Source organism: Chelonia mydas, chromosome 16, assembly GCF_015237465.2.
Source record: "Chelonia mydas isolate rCheMyd1 chromosome 16, rCheMyd1.pri.v2, whole genome shotgun sequence".
Taxonomy (NCBI): domain Eukaryota; kingdom Metazoa; phylum Chordata; order Testudines; family Cheloniidae; genus Chelonia; species Chelonia mydas.
Genome location: NC_057857.1, coordinates 20,394,928 through 20,421,581, shown reverse-complemented (window position 1 = coordinate 20,421,581; position 26,654 = coordinate 20,394,928). Strand labels below are relative to the sequence as shown.

The following is a 26,654-nucleotide window of genomic DNA, read 5'->3' as shown; positions in this document are numbered from 1 at the left end:
AATCTCAATGCATCAGGCTGAGGAGTTCTACATGTTGGTGAAGAGTCTATAAAATTAAGGTGCAGTTTCAGCATATGAATTGTTTCAGAAAAAGGTTTGTTTTCTGTTCTGTGAAATGGACAAAATCCGAAGAAAAAATGAGCCTGATCATGCTCCCACTGAAGTCACTAAAGACTAACTCTCCTCTAAATGTGCCATATGAGCATGTGATGTTCACCTGTCTGTAACTTCTTTGTTTTTTGTTTTTCTGTTTTGATCTAAAGGATCCAGAAGGAGTAAAAGTGGATATTACAGAAGAGGAAGACTTTACTGGAATTTTATCTTTTCCTGACTTCAAGATTCCTTCGAATCCTAAGTAGACTTATGTTTGTTTTAATGCCATTTCTCAAAAACGTTGAAACTGCATTTTGCTGATATGGAGGGGACTTGAGTTACATGGAACTTGAAATTTCTAGTCATTTTTATTATTACTGTTATTATTCATTATTTGTATTACTGTAGTTCCCAGGAGCCCAAAACATGGATCCCCTCTGTGCTAGGCTCTGTACAAACACAGAACAAAAAGACAGTCTTTGTCCCCAAGTGTTTACAGTCTGTGTATAAGACAAGAGACCACAGATGGCTACAGACAGAAGTACAAGGAAATAATGAGCCAATATTGTCTAAATAGACAAGACAGACTGTGTGGGAGAATGGCTGTATCATAAGCAGAGTGAACTATATGATGGCAGCAAATGTCATGTTAGTTCTACATTTTTGGGGGGGCATGTGTGTAAATGTACTTAGGAGGGGGATTTGCTAAATGGGAAGGGGAGGAGGAGGAGAGGCATGTGTGGAGTTCTTGGTATTGTGTATATCAGCCATGCTATAAGGGTAATAATAGCCATGCTCTCTCTTCCTATCAGTCAAATCAGAAAGCAGCATTAACGGTAGCCGTATAGGAGGCGCACTTCCTTGTCTTTCTGATATATATGGAAAATGCCACAGTGGAAAAGGGAGTAGGGAGAAGTGGCAGGTGAAGATATTGATGTATAAAGCTGCAGTTATAGCACAATGATAGGCCTATCGTGTTCCAATACCTGAGAAAATTTTAAAAAACTATAGACTTCTCTCCACTCCGACTCAGGCATGAGGTCAAAGACCCAACTATTTCCAGGAGTGAGAACTTTTAGATACACTCAAACACTAGTGCTAGTTATAGTTTGAAAGTAACTGTATGAACATTTAAACAGGCAATTTGTTGTTGTTTTTTCTCTATATAATCTGTGTGTGTGTAGTAAGGATAGAAAGATATTATATGGCAAGAATAGATATATTTTTGCAGTAATAAAATCCAAAATAAATGCCTCCTTGTTTTCCTTGAATCCTGTAGGGGGTGCTGCAAGTACACTGGGTGGGCAAAGTGGTACTAGTGGAGATTTAGAGCAGAGTGTTTTAACTGATTTTTTTTCCCCTAGAAAAAGTGAACAGTATTTTCAGTTATTTTAAAAAAACTGATTTCACATCCCAGTCAAGTCTTGGGTTTCTCATAACAGTAGCCTTACATCGTTTGGACTGGGGAACCTAAACCCCAATGATTTCAGGCACTGATTTTATGTACAATAGAACCTCAGAGTTACAAACACCAGAGTTACAAACTGACCAGTCAACCACTCACCTCATTTGGAACCGGAAGTACGCAATCAGGCAGCAGCAGAGACTTAAAAAAAAAGAGCAAATATTGTACAGTGCTGTGTTAAATGTAAACTACAAAAAAATAAAGGGAAAGTTTAAAAGATTTGGCAAGGTAAGGAAACTGTTTCTGTGCTTATTTTGTTTAAATTGAGGGTTAAATCTGTATTAAGTCAATGTGCAATTGTAAACTTTTGAAAGAACAACCATAACGTTTTGTTCAGCGTTACAAACGTTTCTGAGCTACGAACAATCTCCAGTTCAGAGGTGTTCATAACTGAGGTTCTACGGTACTTATTATTATTAATTATTTGTTTATATTGTATTAGTGTCTGCGAGCTCCAGACGTGGACCAGACCCACTGGAGTTCTACAAGTCCCCTTTGGAGGATATCTTTGATCCAAAAAAATGTTAAAAATACATCTTTTCCTAACACTTTTAACCAAAAACTGACAGCTTGCAGTTTAAGACGCAGTCTCTCTACAAGAGCTGTTTATTAGTAGATCAACACACAGACCTTGTCATCATGAGGAAAAAAGATGTATTTTTAACATCTCAGCCAGCTACCATGTTATAACTACAACTTGCCTTATCTACATTAGGATTTTAACATGTGTTAACAATACACATTTTCCTGGTGTAGACATGGATACAGTTTAACACATACCCTTTGGGCCAGCCCTAACCCCAAATGTTTGTTCCAGGATAAAGTGCAAGCATTTGGGGAGTGTCCACACTAGCTGTTACAAATATTAAAACTACCTCAAATTAATTAGCAATCAGCCAACTCTAAATAAAAAATCTAGTGTAGATAAATCTTAAGGCTGTGGAAAGAAGTACTTTTAACCCATCTTAAACTAATGTATGGTAACTAACCCTTGTTACAACTTTACTGAAGACAATGCAGTTGTAGTACATGGGTTAAAAAGGAACCTAGTCAAGGTTTGCCTGCATGACTAGGATAGGAACATATGTGCAGCTTTGTGCAGGCTTTTCTCTCACAAAAACCACACAAAACTGTAGATTATTTATTGAAGCAGTCTCTAAATTAGAGTTATTAACTATATTATTAAAAACTATATTATTGGATACAAAATTAATTCTCATCTTGAAAATGTCTTTTTTTTTTATAGGTATGGTGTCTGGAAGATTGAAGCCAAGTACAAAAAGAGTTTCACAACTTCTGCTGTTGCAAAATTTGAAGTCAAAGAATATGGTAATATATGATTGTTCCTGGGTTTTTCAATTCTGAATATTAAGTAAGAAAGTAATAGCCTTATTTTTTAATCCCTTTAAGTATGCAATTAAAATCTTTTTAAACATACTTTTGAATCTTTGGACCATTTTCAATGACATCTTTTCATGTTGATATTACTTAATATCTAAAATTACATTTAAGTTGTTATATTTAACTTTCTGCTTAATTTTCAGCAATGCCAAGCTTTTTCATCTCCATAGAACCAGAAAAGAACATAATTAGTTCTGATAAATTTGAGACATTCAGGATTACTATTAAAGCTAGGTAAGGAGATTTGGTCTTGGTTTTAATTTTTTTTGTCTTTTCTTTGCTTCAGTGGAAGGAATCCCCCAGTCTCTAAGGGTATGTCTACACTTCAGCAGGGAGCATGCCGCCCAGCCTGGGTAAATAATGTGCTACCTCTGTTCAATCTAGTGCACGAAAAATAGCAGCATGAATGTTGCGGCAGGGGCTAGCCACCGGAGTACAAGCCTGCCTGACCTGCTGGATCGATATTTATGTGGCAAGCGCATGCTGCAGTGTCCACACTGCTATTTTTAGTTCACTAGCTTGAGCAGAGGTAGAGCATGTCTATCTACCCAGGCTGAGAGGTATGGCCCCAGCTGCAGGCTAGATGTACCTGAGAGGTCCTCCCATCTTTTTCCTACCATCTCCTCAAAAAGTCATATCAGTGAAGTCCTTTCTGCAATGGAAGAGGAATAGCTGCACTTTCCTTCAATACTTATCAGCAGTGGTTTGTATGTTGGTCAGAGGGTTTGACAGAGTACATACAAGACCATCTCTTTTCCATGCCTCCTGTTGTTCAGAGCTTGACTGCTTATTAAAAATAAGTGCATATGATATTATGTTCAGCTTTTCTGCGTCCATTGCAGTAACAACTTTAAAGGAGTATTTTTATTGTTTGCAAGGTATTTTTATAACAAGAAGGTCACCAGGGCAGATGTTTATATGCGTTTTGGAATAATTGAAGGAACTGAAAAAAGGATGATGAAAAGAGCAATGCACGTAACTGAGGTAAGAAAAAGCTAAGCGATTTTTATTGAGTTCAGGCCTGATACAGCTTCCATTGAAGTCTTTCCATGGAATTGAATGGGAGTTGGAGCAGGCCTCTGCAGGCCAATGCAATGGTTTGCATTCTCAGTTATTCAGAGTCAACACATCCATTAGGGATGTAAAAGTTTAACTGGTTAACCAATAAGCACAGTCTTATCTGTTTTGGTTAACGATTAAACTCCACTGTCCCCCCACATCCGGGGTCCCAGCAGCCAGGACCCTGGGTGCGATCCGGTGGCCGGGACCCCGGGCGCGGGGAGGCAGCAGAGACCTGGGCTAGGCTGGCGGTTGTGACTCTGGGAGGTGGCTGGCGGGGCCAGGATCCCAGGCATGGGGAGGCAGCAGAGACCTGGACCGGGATGCCGGGTGCAGGCGGCAGCGGAGCCCCGCGTAAAACGGGATGCTGCAGCACCCCCTTTCCCCTAGTTCCCCACCTATGTGAACTCCTTAATGGTTAACCATTTAACCAATAGAATTTTAATAGGTTAAACGGTTACTATTTTTAAACCCTATTTACATCCCTAACATAAACTTCACCTTGGACTGAAACTTAGCGGACGATGTATCAGACAGACAGAAAGCAGTTTCAGTTTGGCTCAACTGGCCATTTAAGTAAATAATGTGTGTCTATAACTTTCCATGAAATAATTTTTACACTGAAGATTAAAAAGCAAATGAAGGAAATTCAGTACAGAATTAATTGTAATAATATTAATCTTTTAACAAGACCTAGACAACTCCAAATTTACCGGGTGTCCTTTGGAATCGCCCTTCTCCTCTCAGGTTAGTCTAGCTTTTTGGCTCAGTCATTCAGTCGTGACACAAATCGGTGTCTCCCTTGAGTGAATGATGATTCTCCCTCTGCATAGATTCATTGATTCCAAGGCCAGGATCATCCAGTCTGGCCTACTGTGAAACACAGGCCATAGAACTTCCCAAAATAATTTCTAGAACAGATATTTTAGAAAAACATCCAGTCATGATTTAATAAATTATTGGTGATGGAGAATCCACCATGACCTTTGGTAAGTTTTTTCCAATGATTAATTACTCTCACTGTTAAAAAATTACATCTTACATCCTCTCTAGATTTGTCTAGCTTTGACTTCCAGCCATTGGATTATGTTCTACCTTTCTCTGCTAGATTGAAGAGCCCTACTGTAATCAAGTCACCTCTTAACCTTCTCTTTGTTAAGTAAATACACTGAGCTCTTTGAGGCATGTTTTCTAATCCTTTAATCATTCTCGTCACTCTTTTCTGAACCATCTCCAATTTATCAACATCCTTCTAAAAATTGTGGGCAACGGAACTGGACACAGTATTCCATAATTGTCTCACCACTGCCAAATACAGAGGTAGAATAACCTCTCTATTCCTTCTCGAGACAGGGGCTCCGGAAGGGGGGAAGGAGGGGCAAAGGGGATAAGATGATCAGATGATAAGATGATCAGCTCCCCTGCCATGAAGTGCAGCCCTTGGTAGTGGCACCAGCCTTTCCGAAGGGGGGGCTGAGGTGGGCCCACCACTGGACCCCACCCTCTGCTGCTCCTCTTTCCCCTGAGGCCCCACCCCTTGTCCAGTCCAGAAGCCAGAGACAGGCCATAGTAAAAGCTGCCTAGGGAGGCTGGGCTGCTGTGGGGACCCCAGACCCTCCACCTGCCCTGGGTGGCGTGACCCGGGGCTGTGTACATGGGCTGGGGGCTGCTCTTGGGCACCCCGAGCCTCGGCCCAGGGCGGGTGGAGGGTTTGCAGTTTCCTACAGCGGCCTGGGCCTAGAGTGCCACTTTCCCTCCCCTTTTGCCCACTTGATCCTAAATAGGTTATAGCTGTTGATTTTAACATTCCAGTCATCCAAATCATCTCACCAGGTTTCAGTAATACCAACTAGATTAAATTTATGCTTATAAATAAGCAATTCCAATTCCTCTTGTTTGTTCCCAGGCTCCTATCGTTGGTGTATAGGCGATTCAAAAATTTCTTCTCTTGATGTGCTTTGGTTCCTTGATTAATTTTGTTCTCAATATTTTGATTTTTGTGCTGAGTGCTCATATCTTATCTTTCCCTTTTGTTATTAATTTAACCTCCTCCTGACTACTCCAGCCAGCCTATCACTGAGAAGATTGGTCTTCCTTCTATTGAGGTGGAGGCCATCCAAAGTATACAGCCTCCTCTCCTCAGAGAAGGTGGACCAGTGTTCCACAAAACCAAAGCCCTCCACTTACTTAGCTCTTGGTGCACTTCCAGAATCATTTGCGTTCTTTCTTCCTTTGCTCATGGAACAGGAAGGCTCTCAGAGAAGGTTGCTTGGATATGTAGTGCTCTTAGTTCTTGCTGGCTTCAGGGACACAACTTGGAACATCTACTATCGCTTGGTTAATTTTCAGGGGAGTAACTCTGTTCTCCTTTGTTAGAATTTCTTATCCTTGGTCTCTGCTGTAAACAGATTTTGTGCATGTCCACATCTGAGACAGACACTGTACACCATGTCTTTGGAGATTATTTTTAAACTATGTACAGTAGCATAATTTGTTTATCTTTATTTTTGTTTTATTACCAGATAGTTGATGGAGTTGCAGAGGTCGATTTTAATAGTAAAAGTGCAGTTAAGGAAATAGGCTACCAAAGCCTAGAAGAGCTAGATGGGTCATACCTGTATATTGCTGTAACAGTGCTAGAAACTACAGGTAGGGTTTTTGGTTTTTTAGTCCCTCATTTGCACATACTTATGTGAAAATCTGAATAAAATACAAAGTTTAGGCATGGTTCCTGGCCCAAGATCTTCTTTTATGTTCAGAAATCTCCTTTACCAAAAGGATATGAGAAGGATGACTTAACATCACCAGCACAATTTTACATGTTTTTTAAAAAGCGTTTAAGGTTTTTATTCATTTAATTTCATATTGATAAAAGTTTGATCCTTGAGTGCAAAGACTCCTCAGGCCTGAGTATAACAAATGGCTTGGGTTGCCATGAAACAGGACTTTTGAGGGAGAAAATGGGATCCCTGGAAGACACTTCTCAAAAGAAAAATATTTTTTTGTTAGGTGGACTTAGTGAAGAAAGTGAATTTGCGGGAGTCAGATATGCGCTATCTCCCTACAAATTGAACTTAGTAGCTACGCCTCTATTTGTGAAGCCTGGTCTTCCATTCTTCATCAAGGTTAGTTAACATAAGCAATATGGTTGTATGCTATAATATATAATGTTTTTTTTAATGGATGTTACTTGAGATCTGCCTGCCCATTTACTCTCTTGAAGTACTGTGACAAGTGGACAGACTGTTTCTGCCAAGGTATTCCTGCTCATGCTCACATTTAAAGAATAATTTAATAGCATTTTTATAGCAAAGTTTCTCTGTTCTAATGATCAGGTTCAGGTAAAGGATACATTGGACCAGCCTGTGGGGAACCTCCCTGTAATTCTCAGTGCAAATGTATTTGATGAGCAAATGGATTCAATTGAGTTGGTACCAGAAGGCTCAGATGCTGGGACAAGACAAACAAGCATGAATGATGGAACTGCTTTATTTGTGGTTAATATTCCGTCTTCTAGCAAAGCACTAGAATTTCAAGTGAGTTAAATTTTTCTGACTGCTCTATTTCTTGCATAGTATGTACTCTCTGACTGTTTACTTTGGCCAGTCTGAAATACAGATGGGAAGTTTTTACACACGAAACCAGTAGATTAGAAAATTTGACAATTTTATAATCTAACAGGGGGATTGTGACAAATATTCAATACTACCACATACTACTGCTTTAGAGGAAAGTTACTTGTATATTAAACTATTTTGACACTAATCCCTTGCTGACAACAGTGAGGAAAAGAGAAAATGAAAACAAAACAAATCCAAATACAGATATAGCTGTGTATCCTAATTAGTTGTAATAGACTTTTAAAATGAAAATTAAAAAGTCCAAATGAATTGCTTAACAATAAAAATCCTCAAAGTGCTTTTTCTCATTCTGGAGGCATCTAATCAAAATGACAGTAGCTTTCAGTATGTTGTTGACCTTTTTCCTCTCCACTTATATGTATACATATATAAATCTTTACTGTTGGTTTGGGTTTTTTTACTTATTTGGATTTGACAGTTTTTTTATAAAAGAAAATGTGAAATGGTTGAAATTGATTTGTCTATATATTAACGATGATCACCTAATTCAAAAGGTTCAGTTCATATAAACATCAAAGTCCTCAGATCCTGGTTATCCAAATGTACATGAACCAATTTATCTCGGCCTAGAAATTATCCAAAGCAGGCTTTCTCATAGAATTTCCCTTTCTTAATTGTTCATTGACCATCTCAAACAGAGGGACAAGATGGTATTTTGGGATTTCGGCATCTATCTGAAACCAGAATGTGTAGAGGTAAATTTCAGACAAATGCTTGAGTTGGCTGTCATTTTATCAGAACTACTTAATCCATCCTGTATACGTATTATATTAAATTTTAATTTTAATATTTATTTAATAGGAGGAAGTATAATTTCATAATTAAAGAATGCATTTGGGAGTCAGCATGCCTGACTTGTGGTCCTTTCTTTATCACTGACTCGAGAGCTGTGGGTGCTTAGTTCTCTTGAAATCAGGCCATGAGCCTCTTTTGGACTCTGTTTACCTATTTACAAAATGACTTTAATTCCTGATTCACAGGGCTATTGTGAAGTTTACTTGATTAATGACGAAGGGCTTTTAGATGCTGAATAAAAGGCATTGTACAAAACATTATCAGAATGTTTGTTGGTATTAAATCTTCGTATGCACTTTATGTAATTTTTAGCTAAAAACTGCAGATGCAAGTCTATCAGAAGAAAATCAGGCTACTGGAAACTATGAAGCAAAAGCATACTCATCGCTCAGCAAAAGTTATCTGTACATTGACTGGGCTTCAAACTATAAACTACTACGTGTGGGGGATTATATAAGCATTAAAGTGTATCCACATAGCCACTATATTCATAAAATACATTGCTACAGCTATTTGGTAAGTAACAGATGTATTTTCACATTAAAACATTGTTTTGTAATTTAGTACAAGGTGCCAAATCGACAACACTAGAGAGATCAAAGTCCTATATTTAACCGCAGAACAGGGTCTGTTCAGACAGCAACACACATTTCCCCCATTGCTCCTGTATTACACCTTAATTTTGACATGGGGAGAACTTGTAAAAATGAGAGGAAAAATCAGTCTGCATTTGTATCAGCATTGTGTTAATTGCTTGTCAGCAGCCTCAAGTACGCTGTAGCTCACGAAAGCTTATGCTCAAATAAATTTGTTAGTCTCTAAGGTGTCACAAGTACTCCTTTCTTTTTGTGAATACAGACTAACACGGCTGCTACTCTGAAACTTGTGAAGTAAGTGTGCCACAGAACTTCAACATTTCAAAAATGCAGCAGTGGGCAGCAGCAAAGGGCTTGTAGACTTGATTTTTTGACAGTTTCCTGATTGAAGACCCTCATTCAGCAAACACTAAGACACATGCTTACTTCTCTTGGAAGTCATACACTCATGTAGGGAAATAGTTCATGATCCCAGCACCAAGAATCTTCTCAGTAGTGCTGTGTGTGTATGTATATGGTTGATTAGAGCAAGATTATGGGCACTCATCAAGACAGCATTTGCAGTGCATATCCACTTCTGTTTGGGAATGGGGAGTTATGTCCTTTTCCTTGCACTGTCTAAATTTGGTCCATTGAACAGGGGAAGATAAACTTCCCCACACTGCCAGCAAATACTTGATATATTAGACTCCTCATTTTTTTCAGGTACACTATTACATTGTATCTGAGGGCTTATAGGACGATGTACAGTATAAAAAAGTGCTACTTTCAGTTGTATTACAATCTGTTTATATTAAAACAAACAATACTATTTCAATTGACACAACTGTCTTTTACATTAATTTAAGGTAGACTACATTAAACATCTCAAATGCTTGATTCTTCGTATGCTCTGAATTCAAGATAAAGTTACCAGTTTTACATGCTGTTGTGAGGCTTAATTTATGTTTACAAAGTGATTTGAGTTCATGTAAAAATCAATACAAAAGGGCAAAAGTATTTCTAAAAGTAAGATTTAACTTTTTTAATTTCCTTTTTGTTACTTTTCACCAGTTAAGATACACGAATAGTATATTATCTACAATCTTTCTCTTTGCCAAAGTGACTTTTCTAGGGAGTCAGGAACACTTGCTGGGACTAGTTTCTTTCTTTTTTGTTTTCTCCCCCCCTCCCCATTTTATAGATATTATCCAAAGGGAAAATAGTAAGTTTTGGAACTCAGGAGAGGATTATGAGCTCAGATTATGAAAATCTAAGCTTTCAGCTAACGCAAGAAATGGTTCCTTCAGCCCGTCTCCTTGTCTACTACATTGTCACTGGAGAGGAAACTGCAGAATTAGTAGCTGATTCAGTTTGGCTGAATATAGAACAGAAGTGTGGGAATAGCCTCCAGGTGAGTGTATGAGTCTGTGTATTAAAAGTTCCATAAACATTCTCAAATTAAGTGGTCCATTTGTTTTATCATCAAAATTCTACCCTCAGAGCTGCACAGTTTCTCTAATGTTTTCCCAAAATGTTAAAGTGTCAGCCTTCAAATCTCTTAATTATTTTTTAAGTAACTGTGACTGGAGTCCCAGGAGAGCTGCACTGAAGTTACTCAATTCAGGCAAACTGCAAAGAATGGGGCAGACAATCTCCAAAGCTAGTTGATATTCCTATTCTTAGATTTACCAAACCAGCACAAAACAGCCTCTATAATACCTTACTGGTTACCCAGAAGCCAACTGCACAGATCCCTTAAAGTCTTAGACCTCCACCCAGACACCCAAGTCAAATATGATGAAAATCTAATTCATCATATACATTCTACCAGTCCCAAAGGATCAGACACATTACCTCCCAGGTTAATGAATATTCCAGATCTTACTGAAATACATGCTTAAAGCCAATCCTTATTAACTAAACTAAAATTTATTAAAAAAGAAAAGAGAGAGAGAGTATTGGTTAAAAGAGCAGTATGCATACAGACATGAGTACAGTTCTGAGATCAGATTCATAGTAGAGAGGGTGAGCTTTGTAGTTGCAAAGAGTTCTTTCAGAATTAGTCCATAGATTATAGTCCAATGTTTATATTCAGGGTGATCCAGATGGGACTGGAGATCTCAGTGTTATGACTCAAGCTTCCCCTGCGTGAAGCATCAAGCAGATATGAGATAAAAAGGATCAGGATCCAAGAGACCTTTATATAGTTCCAGGCCTTCTCTTGACAACTCGGAGTCCTTAAGTGAACAATAGGCAATCATGGAAACTTTGAAGTAGACCTATTTCCTAAGCGTCACTAGTAATTAGCTACAGGGATTTATATAAGGCAATTGCCCGTTTTCCACCATTTGCAGGTGATTTGCTAGACATTTCAAAGAAAGATGAATACAGTGATATTACTATATAGTTCATTTAAATGTTAAGTTTTCCTTTTGATCTCTGAATTAATAGAATACAGCATAGACAGGGACTGTTTGGTTACATTGTTAACCTCTAACATGATATAAGTACACACATACAATTAGTCTCACCTCTAATTTCTAACAATGCAGATTTGCATTTCAAAGTTCTAGCCTATCTGACATGGAATGGCCCTAATTACCTTTTACTTACTTTTCTAACGCTTGTCTAAAGGTTGAATTTGTGTCATTTATCCTGCGGGATGTTTAACCCTTTCTGGCCATGCGTCACAGTAACCCATATTTGTTTTCCTTTTATAGGTTCAGTTATTATCAAACGAACACTCTCATAAGCCGGGCAAGGTTATATCAATTAACATGAAAACCCAGTTCAGTTCTTTTGTTGCTTTGTCGTCTATCGATGAGGCAATATATGGAATCACAGGAACAAGAAAGAAGTCTATGGAAAGAGTTAAGTAATAGTCACAAAATATAGTGGTAGTTTAAAAATTTGTGTTATGTTGCATGCATTCAGAAGGCTTGGTGATGGGATTTAGAGCCTTTCACCTCTAGGTTACTAGTTCAAATCCAGCTGAGGTCAGTAGTAATCAAAAATAGTTGCCTTTCAATTATTGTTTGCCCTATGGAAATGAGTTGTGGGGCTTAGCCCAGTTCTCATCATCAAAAAATCCACAGTGATTGGCTCTGTTTTTGGAGAGCTCAATGGTTGAATAGGCACAGAGACTGAACTCCCCTCCTCAGTCCTAGTAGTGATTTCTGCAGGTCAGGTTTTTAAGCCACACTGGTAGAGTAGTAAGGTGGAAACTCATATTGCTGTCGCATGTAATGTTCTTGTTCAGTAGATAACCTAGGATTTCTGTTTTCACAGATTTATGTAGAATTCACTTCACCTGCAGCTGAAAGAATGCCACCTCAGGGGTGAAAGGTAGCAGCTGTTTAACATTTTACAACAGCACTACACAACAGTTTAGTACAAGAAGAGAAAAATAACAATGTGTTTTTGTGAGACAAGGTGGGTGAGGTAATATCTTTTACAGGACCAAATTCTGTTGGTGAGAGAGACAAGCTTACACAGAGCTCATCTTCAGATCTGGCAATTTTCCTCAGAGCGTCACAGCTAAATACAGGGTGAGTAAGATTCCCAGACTTGAAGAGCTCTGTGTAAGCTTGAAAGCTTTTCTCTCTCTCCAACAGAAGTCAGTCTAATAAAAGATATTACCTCACCCACCTTGTCTCTCTCATATCCTGGGACTGACATGGCTATAACAACACTGAATACAATGTATTTCTGTGTCAGTCTTATATCATTTTACTGGCTAAATGACTTATTAATCCGCACAGGTCCATAATGCTCCCTTCAGTCATATAATATATTTCACATTGAAATTAGCTCCTTGCTTACTTTTTTCAACAGGTACTGTTAGATTTGGAAAAGAGTGATCTTGGATGTGGTGCTGGAGGAGGGCAGAACAATGTTGATGTATTCCGATTAGCTGGGCTTACATTTCTAACCAATGCTAATGCAGATGACTCTAAAGTAGCAGGTACTTATCCTTTACACATGAAAGTTCAAATCTGTTTTTCTACAAGTAGCATAGCTCACAATTATTATGTTGGAGCTTAATTATACAGTGAGGAAGAATAATGTTGGAATCATTGTCTCATAAATACAAATGCAGTAAGGATTGTAATTATGGTAAAAAAATACATACCTTAGATTCTAGGGCCTAGAGTGCCTCATTGCAATTAGAAAAAGCAGTGGACAAAGCAGGCGGCTGCCAAACGATGTTATAAGGGAGCATTGCGCAACTTTAAACAAGCATGTTCCCTAATTGATCAGCAACTTAAAGTTGCTCCGGTTAATGCTGTTTTATTAAGCGAGGAGTTACTGTATGTTGAACAGGACTGGTCCCAGTTCAGACCCATGAGGGACACCACTATTTACCTCTCTCCATTCTGAAAACTGACCATTTATTCCTACTCTTTGTTTTCTATCTTTTAATCAGTTACTGATCCGTGAGAGGACCTTCCCTCTTTCACCATGACTGCTTACTTTGTTTAAGAGCCTTTGGTGAGGGACCTTGTCAAAGGCTTTCTATGTGTCTGACAGTTTTGTTCTTTACTGTAGTTTCAACCAGTTTGCCCGGTACCGAAGTTAGGCTTAATGGCCTGTAATTGCCGGGATTGCCTCTGGAGCCTTTTTTAAAAAATTGGCATCACATTAGCTATCCTCCAGTCATCTGGTATAGAAGCTGATTTAAATGATAGGTTAAATACCACAGTTAGTAGTTCTGCAAAACAAAACTTGCCAAATTCACAGATCAGTCCTATAGTATACTTTCACTGGTTTATTTTAATGCTGGAATGAGTTAGTGGAAAAAAATATTATAACATGTTCTTGGGGTTTTTTTAACAGACGAAAGTTGTAAAGCAATTGTAAGACCAAGAAGATCCAGCTTTGAAGAGGAAATACAAAACAGAGGTGCTCCAAAAGTTTTGCTTGAATATATGAAAAAAAGAGGCTGTACATTAGAAATCAGAAATATGAAGGTTTAAATTTTGAGTGTGCACAGGAAGAGCTAGATTGCAGTGTCATTGTTCAGATTTGTCAGAGGACCCATATCAGAAAAGCTCTTAAACACATGCTTCACTTGAAGTCAGTGGGACTTAAGCGCATTCTTAAAATTTAAGCAATTGCTTAAGTTCCTTGCTGAATCATGGCCACAATACAAATTAACAACATGACAATCTGTCCCAATCTTGACCTACTCGTAGGGGTGGAAGAGTGTTTTGTCCTTTTGCCCTTTAAATTTTTGGTCTCTGTGCTCACAAGGTCTGCCAGTTGTACTGGTGGCATTTCTAATATGAATACGATCCATTAAGGATGGGACTGAGACCACCAATTCATGCAACATAGGCGAGAAAAACATAGATATGGTTTTTGTGGCTGACTTTTTCTTTTGAAATGTCATTTCCATCCTTTTTCCTTATTTGTTTTAAAATTTTGATTCACAATAATATGGAGAGGTCACTTTGAACACTGGGATTTTTAAAAATGACAAATTTAATTTCTTCCTGAAAGCTACACGTTTATCATGGTTGTACATGATTGCCTGAATTATTGAAAATTTACTTCATTATGACCAGTTACAGCAATTTGTTTAAAAGTATTTTATCTCAAGGAAGGGATTATGTAAGATATTTTATTATTATTTCAGCATCCAGATATTTGCATCCAGAGATTCGGAAGTGCTGTATGGGTGGAGTAAAAGAATCTCCTCTCAAAGAGACTTGCAGTCAGAGAGTTGAGCGTATTAAGAGTCCTCCTAGGTGCATAAAAGCGTTCAAGGATTGCTGTGAATTTGCAACAAAACTACGGGAGAGTGGGACCTACAAAGTTTTAATATTGGCAAGAATGCGTAAGTTTCAAACTGTCTGTGAATGTATACATACATTTATGAGGGTGTATATGGTTGTTTTAGGATAATGACAGCCTTTTTGTAAGAACATTAAAATCCATTTTTTTATTTTAACGAGAAAAACAGAAGCAAAGATTCTAGGCTGTATGATCACAGAAGTCAAAAACAGTGATTTTTTGAGGTTGTGAGTGGAAAGCTTTAGGAATCTCTGAATTGCTTTATTTGTTTGTTCTTTTCAGATTTTAAGGCTCTACTGGAATTGGACAAGGCAGAGATTCGTAGCTACTTCCCTGAAAGCTGGTTATGGGAAGTCCACCAAGTTCCTCCAGGGTACTATAATCTGAACCATTTAATGTCATCTGACTTGCAATAGCTCAGTGTTGCATAGAATCTGAGGTGCCCCATTTTCTGAACTAGGATGTCCGTCTCTTATTGAAGGCCTCTCTCAATACAGAGAAAGAAACCCTAATTCACTCCCCTACTGTTGACTGAGGGAAGTGATCATGCTGCCTATTTTAGTCCTTGTGGAAGGTGTAACTGAAGCATGGGTAAGGCATACCCATGCTAGCTAGATTAAAATTAGTACAGGTATGCCTTTCCGTGCTACAATTACACTTTCACTTGCAGTGTTGACATACCCTCGGTGGAGAGGGTTCATATTGACTCACAAGGGGGCAAATACCTTTGCTATGAATTTGCAGGGTTTTTAGACTGACCATATTTTTTTAAGAGGTTTTTTTTAGTTTTCCTGCCCTCCTCCCATGATTTGAATTCTTATATCGTTTCTTAGAATTGTATATTTATTCCATTTTTTAAAATATTGTTAAGAGAACATTAAAGCACTCCAAAGTTAGGAAATGCCAGAATTAAGATAGTCTGTGCAACTTAAATTCTATCCTCTTGTGCATACGCATTATGATACTGCCCTTAACTATAAGAACTGTAGGCTAGTGGCCTGTCTACCGACTCCAGGAATATGAACACAAAGCTACTCCCTGGACCAAAGTAGGCTGCTGGATCCCAGAGTCCTTTCCCTGTACGTCTCTCCATTCAGTGCCAGCTAGCGACATCACCCTCCTTTCCACAGTTCCTCTCCCCAACTGAGCCACTTGCTGGCTCTTATATTCACTTGATCAGTCTCAGTTGGAAGGTAAATGATCAATCACTGGTGAGGCTGGGCCCGACTCCCCTTGACATTTTTTCCATTATGTCTCTGTGCAGCAAACTGACCACCTATTCCCAGAGTGTCAGGCCCCAGCTCTCTTTTTGTTCATATTAGTTCAAAAAACTCTCTGATTTCTGCAAGGCCAACCAATACCAAGCCTAATCAGACAAAAATGTGTTCAGTGTTCTAAGTCAACAGCTCTAGGTCTCCTGTACAGCTTATCTGAACCTTTGACCCTGCAAACTCCTCTGGGCAGAGGCTGTCTTTACCTGTGTGTTGTATAGTGCTGAGCCAAATGTTGGTATTAACAAAGTAATAATAATAATTTATAAAATTTACTAATTCTCAAAAACCATTTGTAATGTAGATCAAAGGCCCTTTCAGTGACTCTGCCTGATTCTCTGACTACATGGGAAATACAAGGTGTTGGCATTTCAGATAAAGGTAAGCATTGCGACCTCAGTATGGGTAACCAAAATAATTAGTGAGCTTTTGGATTTAGTTTTCTTTTCCAAGACATTTTCCTTTCATAAGAATGGCCCTACTGGGTCAGATCAAAGGTCCATCTAGCCCAGTATCCTGTGTTCCAACAGTGGCCAATGCCAGGTGACCCAGAGGGAATTAACAGAACAGGGAATCATCAAGTGGTCCATCCCCTGTCACCCATTCTTAGCTTCTGGCAAACAGAGGCTAGGGACACTATCCCTGTCCATCCTGGCTAAAAGCCATTGATGGACCTATCCCCCATGAACTTATCTAGTTCTTTTTTGAACCCTGTTATAGTCTTGGCCTTCACAACATCCTCTGCAAATTTTGCCACCTCACTCTTTACTCCTTTTTCCAGATCATTTATGAATATGTTGAACAGGACTGGTCCCAGTGCAGACCCCTGGGGGACACCACTATTTACCTCTCTCCATTCTGAAAACTGACCTATTCCTACCCTTTGTTTCCTATCTTTTAACCAGTTACCAGTCCTTGAGAGGCTCATCCCATGACAGCTTACTTTGCTTCAGAGCCTTTGGTGAGGGACCCTGTCAAAGGCTTTCTGAAAATCTAAGTACACCATATCCACTGGTTCCTCCCTGTCCACATGCTTGTTGACCCCCCTCAAAGAATTCTAGTAGATTGGTGAGGCATGATTTCCCTTTACAAAAACCATGTTGACTCTTCCAAAACAAATTATATTCATCTATGTGTTCGACAATTTTGTTCTTTACTATAGTTTCAACCAGTTTGACCGGTACTGAAGTCAGTCTTACTGGCCTGTAATTGTCGGGATCACCTCTGGAACCCTTTTTAAAAATTGGCGTCACATTAGCTTCCTCCGGTCGTCTGGAACCGAAGCTGATTTAACTGATAGGTTACAAACTACAGTTAGTAGTTCTGCAATTTCACATTTGAGTTCCTTCAGAACTCTTGGGTGAATAACATCTGGTCCTGGTGGTTTATTACTGTTTAGTTTATCAATTTGTTCCAAAATCGCCTCTAATGACACTTCAGTCTGGGACAGTTTCTCAGACTTGTCACCTAAAAAGAATGGGTCAGGTTTGGGAATCTCCCTCACATCCTCATGCGTGAAGACTGATGCAAAGAATTCATTTAGTTTCTCTGCAATGGCCTTATCGTGCTTGAGTGCTCCTTTAGCACCTCCCTTGTTCAGTGGCCCCTCAGGTTGTCTTGCCGGCTTCCTGCTTCTGATGTGCTTAAAATTTTTTTTTGCTATTATTTTGGGAGTCTTTGGCTAGCTGTTCTTCAAATTCCATTTTAGCCTTCCTAATTATATTTTTACATTTCATTTGGCAGAGTTTATGTTCCCTTCTATTTTCCTCACTAGGATTTAACTTCCACTTTTAAAAGGATGCCTTTTTGCTTCTCATTGCTTCTTTTACTTTGTTGTTTAGCCACGGTGGCACTTTTTTGGTTCTCTTACTGTGTTTTTTAATTTGGGGTATACATTTAGGTTGAGCCTCTGTTATGGTGTCTTTAAAAAGTTTCCATGCAGCTTGCAGGGATTTCACTTTTGTCCCTGTACCTTTTAATTTATGTTTAACTAGCCTCCTCATTTTTGTGTAGTTTCGCTTTCTGCTACAGTGTTAGGCTGCTGTGGTGTTTTCCCCACCACAGGAATGTTAAATTTAATTATATTATGGTCACTATTACCAAGCGGTCCAGCTATATTCACCTCTTGGACCAGATCCTGTGCTCCACTTAGGACTAAATCAAGAATTGCCTCTCCTCTGGGGGGGTTCTGGGACTAGCTGCTCCAAGAAGCAGTCATTTAAGGTCTCAAAAAACTTTCTCTGCATTCCGTCCTGAGGTGACATGTATCCAGTCAATATGGGGATGGGGGATTTCAACTATTATTATTGAGTTTTTTATTTTAATAGCCTCTCTAATCTCTCTGAGTATTTCATAGTCACTCACTATCCTGGTCAGGTAGTCAGTAATATATCCCTACTGCTTTATTCTTATTATTAGAGTATGGAATTACTATCCATAGAGATTCTGTGGTACAGTTTGGTTCATTTAAGATTTTTACTTTGTTTGATTCTATGCTTTCTTTCACATATCATGCCTCTCCCCGACCAGCACAACCTGTTCTGTCCTTCCAATATATTTTGTACCCTGATATTACTGTGTCCCATTGATTATCCTCATTCCACCAAGTTTCTGTGATACCTGTTATATCAATATCCTCATTTAATACAAGGCACCTCACCCATCTTATTATTTAGACTCCTAGCATTGGTATATAAGCACTTTAAAAACTTTTCACTTTTTAGCTGTCTGCCATTACATGATGTAATTGAATAGGACTTTTTTCATTTGGCTGTTTCTCATCAGATCCTACCCATATTTTATCATCTTCCATCCTCTCGTCCTTACTAGTTCATAGAGAATCTCCATCAATAAATCCTCCACTAATGGATGTCGCTGTCCGAACCATGTGCTCCTCCACACCTATCGGCTTTCCCCCAGTCCTTAGTTTAAAAACTGCTCTATGACCTTTTTAATATTAAGTGCCAGCAATCTGGTTCCATTTTGGTTTAGGTCAAGCTCATCCGTCCTGTATAGGCTCCCCCTTTCCCAAAAGTTTTCCCAGTTCCTAATAAATCTAAATCTCTCCTTCCTATACCATCGTCTCATCCATGCATTGAGACCCTGCAGTTCTGGCTGTCTAACTGGCCCTGTGTGTGGAACTGGAAGTATTTCAGAGAATGCTACCATGGAGGTCCTGGACTTCAATCTCTTACCTAGCAGCCTAAATTTGGCCTCCAGGACCTCTCTCCTATCCTTCCCTATGTCACTGGTACCTACATGTACCACGACCACCGGCTCCTCCCCAGCACTACACATAAGTCTATATAAATCAGTGGTTCTCAAACTTTTGTCCTGGTGACCCCTTTCAAATAGCAAGCCTCTGAGTGCGACCCCCATTTTATAAATTAAAAACACCTTTGTATATATTTAACACCATTATAAATGCTGGATGGAAAGCGGGGCTTGGGGTGGAGGCTGACAGCTCGTGACACCCCCCCCCATGTAATAACCTCACGACCCCCTGAGGGGTCCTGACCCCCAGTTTGAGAACCCCTGATCTAGATGTCTCGAGAGATCCAAGATTTTCTTTTCCTTCCCTACTAATATATAATTTAGCTGAACATTCCCCCTTGATCATCAGTATCATGGGAAAACTGGTCCTAGAGGCTTGGAATGCTGAAAGTATCCTGGCCTATCTGATATATAGTCTTCATGTTTGCTGGCCAGATATCTCTTGGAACGCCAGGAACAGAAACTAATACTATGTATTATTTGCAAGAGAGTGCTATTCTTTAGCCCTGTTGGTTCATGAAGTATTATACATTAAAATCATCATATTTTGGGTTACCTTCTTTTGTGTTTACTCTTTGTTTAATTCTGGCTTAATTTGACCACTCTCTGTAAAACTGTAAGCACCAGAACCAATTTTATACACCATCTGAAAATTTCTAATCCTATTTGTCAAATAGAATAAATCATCAACCTTTGATGCTATGAATCTCTGAGAATCTCTTATGCAAAAGCGTTGTGGAAATTATTTTTGGGTGGCCAGAAAGAAAGACTGTAATCAGAATAATCTGATTTTAAATCATGTCATCTAGTTTACTGGTTTTTTTTTTCAGTATGCTTGTTGTTTGAATATTTGTTATGTACTTCTCAGAAGTTAAACTTTTTAAAAAAATGTTAATACTTCTGCCTTGGCTGCAGTTCTGTTTTACAGTTGTCATATAGGAGGCTAAAGAGAAAAAGAAAATTCTGCAATAAGATCTCGAGAGGAAGTGACTTAATTGCTTGAAGAGAGGGGGGGAGCAGAGAGTTTGTGATAGATGGGGTAGTACAGCTGAAAGAGAAAATCTTAGCACTGGGAAGGAGAGAACTGAGAAGAAGTCAGAGTAGGAGGACTGGAGTGAGCACAAGGAATTAGGCAGATAGCAACTCAGAAAGAGAAAGTGGAGCGAGTCCCTGATGATTTCAGAAAACCCAAGATGACAATTTCAAAGTAGATTTTGTAATTTGATAGGAAACCAGAAAGGTGACAAGGGTGTGAGGAGTGATATGGACCTGCTTCTTGGAATGAGAGACTAGTCTGCATAAAATGTGTGCTTCTGCTTATATCATATTGTGCTATTATGTTTTTAATTCTTCCTAGGCATATGTGTTGCTGATGCACTCCAAGTGCAGGTTTTAAAAGATGTTTTCATGAGCATGCATATACCTTATTCTGTTGTGCGTGGAGAACAAATTGAGTTAAAAGGATCTGTTTACAACTACAGAAATTCCAGAACGATGGTAATTTGTGGATTTTCTGAATTTTATATAAGTAGTATTATGATGAACTGACAAAGGATTTGTTTCTGCAAGTATCCAGTCAGTATGCATGAGTCAGGATTCTCCAATTGTTAAAAAATGCAGCATTGTACTTCATAATTTAATTTATTTGCTTCCTGTAGCGCCCATCACATTCTATTTGGGCACAGTTCGAAAGTTTTATTAAAAAATCAACTGCGCACAGGCAGAACCAATAGCTATGCTTGTAGAATATCCTGGTGTGTGGCCTAGCCAGTTCTCAATGGTAGGTGGTGAAAAAGGGAAGCCAAAATGGCATAAGTGGAACTGACACATGAAATGACTTTCACTTAATTCTGAAGCCAGCTCCCAATGTACTCTAGTGAACAGAATCATAGATGGAGTTTCTGCGTATTAACCTGAACTGAGAGGGCAGCGCTCTTGATTAAATCTGGAAAAAACTTTCGGACTCAAGAATAAACAATTTTGTACATCAAGAAATGCACTAATCTTTGCATCTTTCTGCTTCACTCCCTTTTCTAGTCCTTCCCTCCCACTGGTCAGGCACAGACTACATGTTTGAGCGCCCACAGTGTTAGCTTTGGTAGAAAGAACCTTGGACAGGACAGGGAAGAAGGGGTCAGTTCAGCAGAAGCAGCATTCAGCAACATTATGAAGTTTTCTCTTTCTGTAGCATCCACCTTCTCTCATGTAAAAGTACAGTGCACAAAATATTTTTTTTAAAGATGGCTGCTGTACTAATAGGATGTCCCATTTATCACCCTCACCTCCTTGCTTGGATGTTGTATCCCTTTTCCTTTCTCTTTGTCTGTCTGTCTTTTTAAACTGTATGCTCTTTCGGGCATAGGGACTGCATCTTTCTCTGTGTTTTGAAATTACATAGAAACTTTTGTGTTCTATCCTAATATAAATATTAAAAAATAAATAATATAATGCTTCTGCTCAAAATTTGAGTTTGAAATTTCAGGTGGAGGGTGGTTTTCTTGGTTACAAATTTTTGAAAGCAAATAAATAATGTTGCCTGGAGATTTAATAGAAAAGCAAAATTTTAGGGATGAAAAATACCCTGAAACAGAACAGTGAAATTTTACAGAAAAATGTTGCAAAGAAAAGTTATATGCAACTGTATATGATGCCTAGTGCTATGGCTCCCTGATCCTTGGTTAGGGCCTCTGTGCGCTACTATAATGCAAATAACAACAATAATAATAACGTTAATCACTTTTACACATTGCTAACAATAGTAAAATTGTTTAGCGTTATCTAACACTCAATGTAAAATTTATTTTAATCTTTTAAAATCTTCTCTGATGTTTCAGTTCTGTGTTAAAGCAACAGTTGGAGATGGAATCTGTTTGTTCGAAGGCTCTGCAAGTGCTCAGCAAGGGTTACAGAGCTGTCAATTTCAGAACCTAGATGGTTATTCTGTCGCATCAGTTACATTCAGAATACTCCCTCTGGAACTAGGTCTTCATACAATCAACTTTACATTGATGACTGAACAGAACAGTGAAGTTTTAGTGAAAACATTGCGTGTGGTGGTAAGACCAAAACCTTTCTTAGAACTCTTTTTGAATAGATTCAGTCATAATAAATGGATGGTATTTTATAAATATATGAAATCAGAATATGAACATGACTGCATTTGATTTATGAAATCCAGGGATCATATGTAATTTACTTGTGTTTAAAAAGTGCTTATCAATCTTTTGGGTGCTGTAAAATAACAAACAATACACCTGCAAATAGTCTTGTCATTCTGTTTAACAGATCTACCAGTAGCAGCAGTTGTTAATCTCCATTCTGATGCGTATATAAAAGGCATAAAACATTTGCCTGATCCTGCAGTCCTTTCTCATATAAAACGCTCATTGACTTCATTGAGAGTTATGCCATGATGCAACTTCAGGATTGGGCCCTTATGTATTTACTTTTTTAAATGTATGGATTACAATGGTTGACAACTAGTAGGCAAATAGGTGTAAATATGATGTATGTAGCTTGTAACTTAAAATAAGCAAATAGAGTATAGAATATTGATGATGTGGTTTGCATCAGTTTTTCAAATACTTAAATACATTTATTGTAAAGATATATTTATTATAGTTTTATAATTCCCATAAACTTTATTTACATCTGTTGCTAATTTTGGTTGAAGATTTTGTTTTGAAAACAGATGGCTGGCAGCAGCAGCAGCAAACCTTTAAACTGAGAATTAGACAAAGATTATGTGGGTCTGATTGTTTGATATTTTAAAATTATTGCTTTAGTCAGTGTGTTAAACTAAACAAAGTACTTTGATGTACTGCTTAGTTTTGGCTTCATCTTGATTGCAGCCAGAAGGTATTAAGAGAGAACTTCATGCAGGCTTTTCTCTGGATCCACAAGGTGTTCATGGTATGGAAAGTGATTTTGTATCTTATTATTTGTTCTTTTACTCTGCAATCTCAGACAAACATCAAAATCAATTCTTCTTCATGGCACAATGCTCACATATCTCTATTGTGAAATTGCATGCCCTAGCACACAGTAATGGAGTCCCTTTCAAAGTAGCTAGCCATTTTTTTTAGATTTTGATTAATTGGAATGATTAAGAACTCATATCTTATATGGCATGCAGACTTTGAGATTTTTCTAAATTTAGTTGTGCAGGAAAACCAACTACCAAGTGCTGCTTTCCCTAGAATAGAAAATAATCCAGTTTAATCAGAGATGAATTTATACCCCAGAGTTCTGATCAAGATTAGAACTTTTCTAAAGATCCAAGTATTAGTTTAATTTATTATGGAATTAGGTTCTGGATCTGAACTTTTTCAAAGTTTAGAGTTGTTTGGATCTGGATTTTAGACCCAACTCTAGTTTTCATGAGTTTTTGTGTTTGTTTGATAAATTGGCAAACAGCTGTGGCCCCAATCTGACCCAGCAGGGCTGCTAGGGTCTAAATTCTGCAATTACATAGGTAATGCTATAAATATGTTGAGATATATATGTATTTATTTCCAATTGCAGGTATAATCAGAAGACGACAAGAATTTCGATACAGGACACCATTAGATCTGGTCCCCAAAACGAAAATTGACAGGACTGTGAGTATAAAAGGTAAATGGAATGAAATGTTTGTAGTATTTTATGTTTAGTTTCTAGATACGTACTTGCTCTCTTTCTTAATTTCCTTTTTTTCTGCTTTACCCACCTGACTATACTCTCAGGTTCTCTCTCTTTCTTTTGAGAAAAGGCTATTTAGACCAGCCTCTTCTTTAGAGATAATGTTGTCTTAAACTCCTATCTTTATTAATAGATTTTAATAGAAAATGATTAGAGTATTTCTAAATGTTATGGGTCAAATTCTACCCTCAGATATACTTGCACAACTCCCAATTAAGTCAATAAGAGTTATGCCTGTATTTCTGGGGCAGCAATTAACCGTGTTGTTTTTCTTCACAGGACAGCTTATGGGTGAAGTAATCTCTGCTGCTCTCAAACGTGAAGGTGTTCAGTTTCTTACTAATTTGCCCAAGGGCAGTGCAGAGGCAGAGCTCATGAGTATCGCTCCAGTATTTTATGTCTTTCACTACCTGGAAAAGTCCAATAACTGGAATTTACTTGGCCCTGAAACCATAACATCAAGAGTTAATATGAGGAGGAAGATGAAAGAAGGTAGAAAAACGTGGTCTTCAATTTTTGGTTTTATTTGAAAGTTCTAAGGACTTGCAGATACTGTTGGATAGGAAAGTTAATGTTTAATATTTGATGAAAATGTAATAAAGCTAATGTATTTTAAAAAAAATATTTTAAACTAAAACTGTGGGATTAACTATGTTTCACATAATGTTTCTGTAGTGGCTGAACTACAAAATTGCTTGAACTGACACCTATGTTGCAAACCCTATAAAATATGATCTTATTTTATTTGGAAGCAGTAAAGTTTTAGTTGACATGCACAATTAGGGTAATTTAATATTATCTTTTTGAGTTGGAAGTTAACCATTTGCTGCTTTTTTAGAAACAAAACAATTAAAGGCCAGTTATCAGAGAGAGGTTAATTTTTCTTCTAAGTGAAGAAACGTAATTTGAATAGAAATCAGTGCTTCAGAAACACTAAGTCTGCTTTATGTATATCTTAGGTATTGTAAGCATCCTGTCATTCAGAAACAGAGACTTCTCTTACAGCATGTGGAAAGATGGGACATCCAGCACTTGGTGAGTTAAAATGATCATTTTATTACAGTGGATTTGAAAGGTTTGATTCAGTCGTGTGTTTCCACAGTGACTAATGTTTAAGGGCCATATTTCATATTGCCATTAATGTGTGCACAGTACTCCATCAATGCCACTGTTAGTTCCACTTATGGATCATGGGCAACATTTTTGCCTAAGTATTTACAGGAAGAAGTGACTCTCAGTGACTAATTCCTGATGGTTCAGAGAAGGGTGGAAAATCTCCCACAGTACGCCAAGACTATTGTACAGTATTGTATTTAAGGAAAAATCACCTTCCTGTGCTCTGTAGAAATCAGCTCGCACACTGCAGCATGAGATTTGATTAACTTTATTTTAAATGCTAATTTAAAAATACTGTTGATCATTGCTACCGGGTGCCTCTGTGGCTACCCAGTGTACCTCACTGCCTGGCCAGCTCATGCGTCCTCACAGACATACACACCAGGCTGTTACCTTTTGACCACCAGATGTGTACCGTATATACTCGTTCATAAGCCAAATATTTTTGGTAAAAAAGTGATGCATCAAAGAGCAGGGGTCGGCTTATAAATGGGTCTACACCAAAATTTGATGATTTTAAACTCTATGAAATCATTGAATTGAATATCTAATACATTGTCATTTTGTTTACCTGAAGCGTCTGCAGGCATGGAGCCCCTCAGCTCCCTGTGGGCGCGGTTTGCCGTTCCCAGCCAATGGGAGCTGCGGGAAGTGGCGCCACTTCCCGCAGCTCCCATTGGCTGGGAACGGCGAACCACGGCCACAGGGAACTGAAGGGCTCCATGCCTGCAGACGCTCCAGGTAAACAAAACATCCCGACCCGCCAGTGGCTTACCCTGATGGGCTGGGAGCCAAAGTTTGCCAACTCCTGAAATATAGGGTCGGCTTATGAGAGGGTCATATGGTTTTTACTGTTTTTACCTATCCATCTTGGGGGGGTCAGCTTATAAACCAACGGGCTAATGAACGAGTATATACGGTATTTATTCCTTCCTTGCAAAGTATAACCGTGTACTGCAATCTTATAGCAAGAGGAGGTTTCCCTACAGCCTTTGCTCTTCAGCCCAGTCTCATTGTCCAGCTATATTGTAAAAAGGACAGGAGACCGTGCATGTGGTTTAATTAGGTCACAACTTAATGATTAATTTTCTGGGTGTACCTGGCAGATAAAAGTGTACAGTGTGGGTAATTCCGTGATCATTTTAATATACACCTGGGAGCTTCCATCAGTCCCCTCCTCTTACCATACTGGTCTCCAGCCAATGCCCCCTCCTCAAATGAGGGTTAAGGTGGACTATAAAGGGGAGGGGTTGGCTCCTTGGCGTGCCAGTCATAGGTGCCCTGAACACTCCCGTTTCCGCTCCTTTAATGCATACCTCCTTTATATCCCTTTATCTGATCACTGTATCCCTTCTCTACAGAGTATCTGCATTGGACCTCCACCCCATATTTACATAATGAGTTGCCGCATTGTAGCTTAACTCCCATTCCATGTTCACCCTAGCTAAGTCCCCCCTGAACCCGCTGTGGAGAAGGTGGAAAAAAA

General features: G+C 38.6%; 1 protein-coding gene across 9 annotated transcripts in view; it reads left to right on the top strand.

The window, feature by feature from the left end:
- The window catches only part of C5 (complement C5), a 56,557-nt gene that overhangs the window by 11,686 nt on the left and 18,217 nt on the right, over positions 1-26,654 (top strand). For 8 of the 9 annotated variants that reach the window (XM_043530342.1, XM_037879362.2, XM_043530344.1 and 5 more), the window contains 21 exons: positions 264-355; positions 2,805-2,887; positions 3,103-3,193; positions 3,838-3,943; positions 6,541-6,667; positions 7,028-7,143; positions 7,354-7,554; positions 8,767-8,970; positions 10,234-10,443; positions 11,753-11,902; positions 12,867-12,996; positions 13,869-13,934; positions 14,671-14,871; positions 15,111-15,201; positions 16,404-16,480; positions 20,730-20,869; positions 22,207-22,428; positions 23,224-23,284; positions 23,897-23,986; positions 24,332-24,544; positions 25,012-25,087. In XM_043530342.1, coding sequence (XP_043386277.1) covers positions 264-355; positions 2,805-2,887; positions 3,103-3,193; positions 3,838-3,943; positions 6,541-6,667; positions 7,028-7,143; positions 7,354-7,554; positions 8,767-8,970; positions 10,234-10,443; positions 11,753-11,902; positions 12,867-12,996; positions 13,869-13,934; positions 14,671-14,871; positions 15,111-15,201; positions 16,404-16,480; positions 20,730-20,869; positions 22,207-22,428; positions 23,224-23,284; positions 23,897-23,986; positions 24,332-24,544; positions 25,012-25,087 — 2,747 coding nt within the window. The remainder of the gene's footprint in view (positions 1-263; positions 356-2,804; positions 2,888-3,102; positions 3,194-3,837; positions 3,944-6,540; positions 6,668-7,027; positions 7,144-7,353; positions 7,555-8,766; positions 8,971-10,233; positions 10,444-11,752; positions 11,903-12,866; positions 12,997-13,868; positions 13,935-14,670; positions 14,872-15,110; positions 15,202-16,403; positions 16,481-20,729; positions 20,870-22,206; positions 22,429-23,223; positions 23,285-23,896; positions 23,987-24,331; positions 24,545-25,011; positions 25,088-26,654) is intronic. The other variant, XM_043530343.1, reaches the window with a different exon arrangement.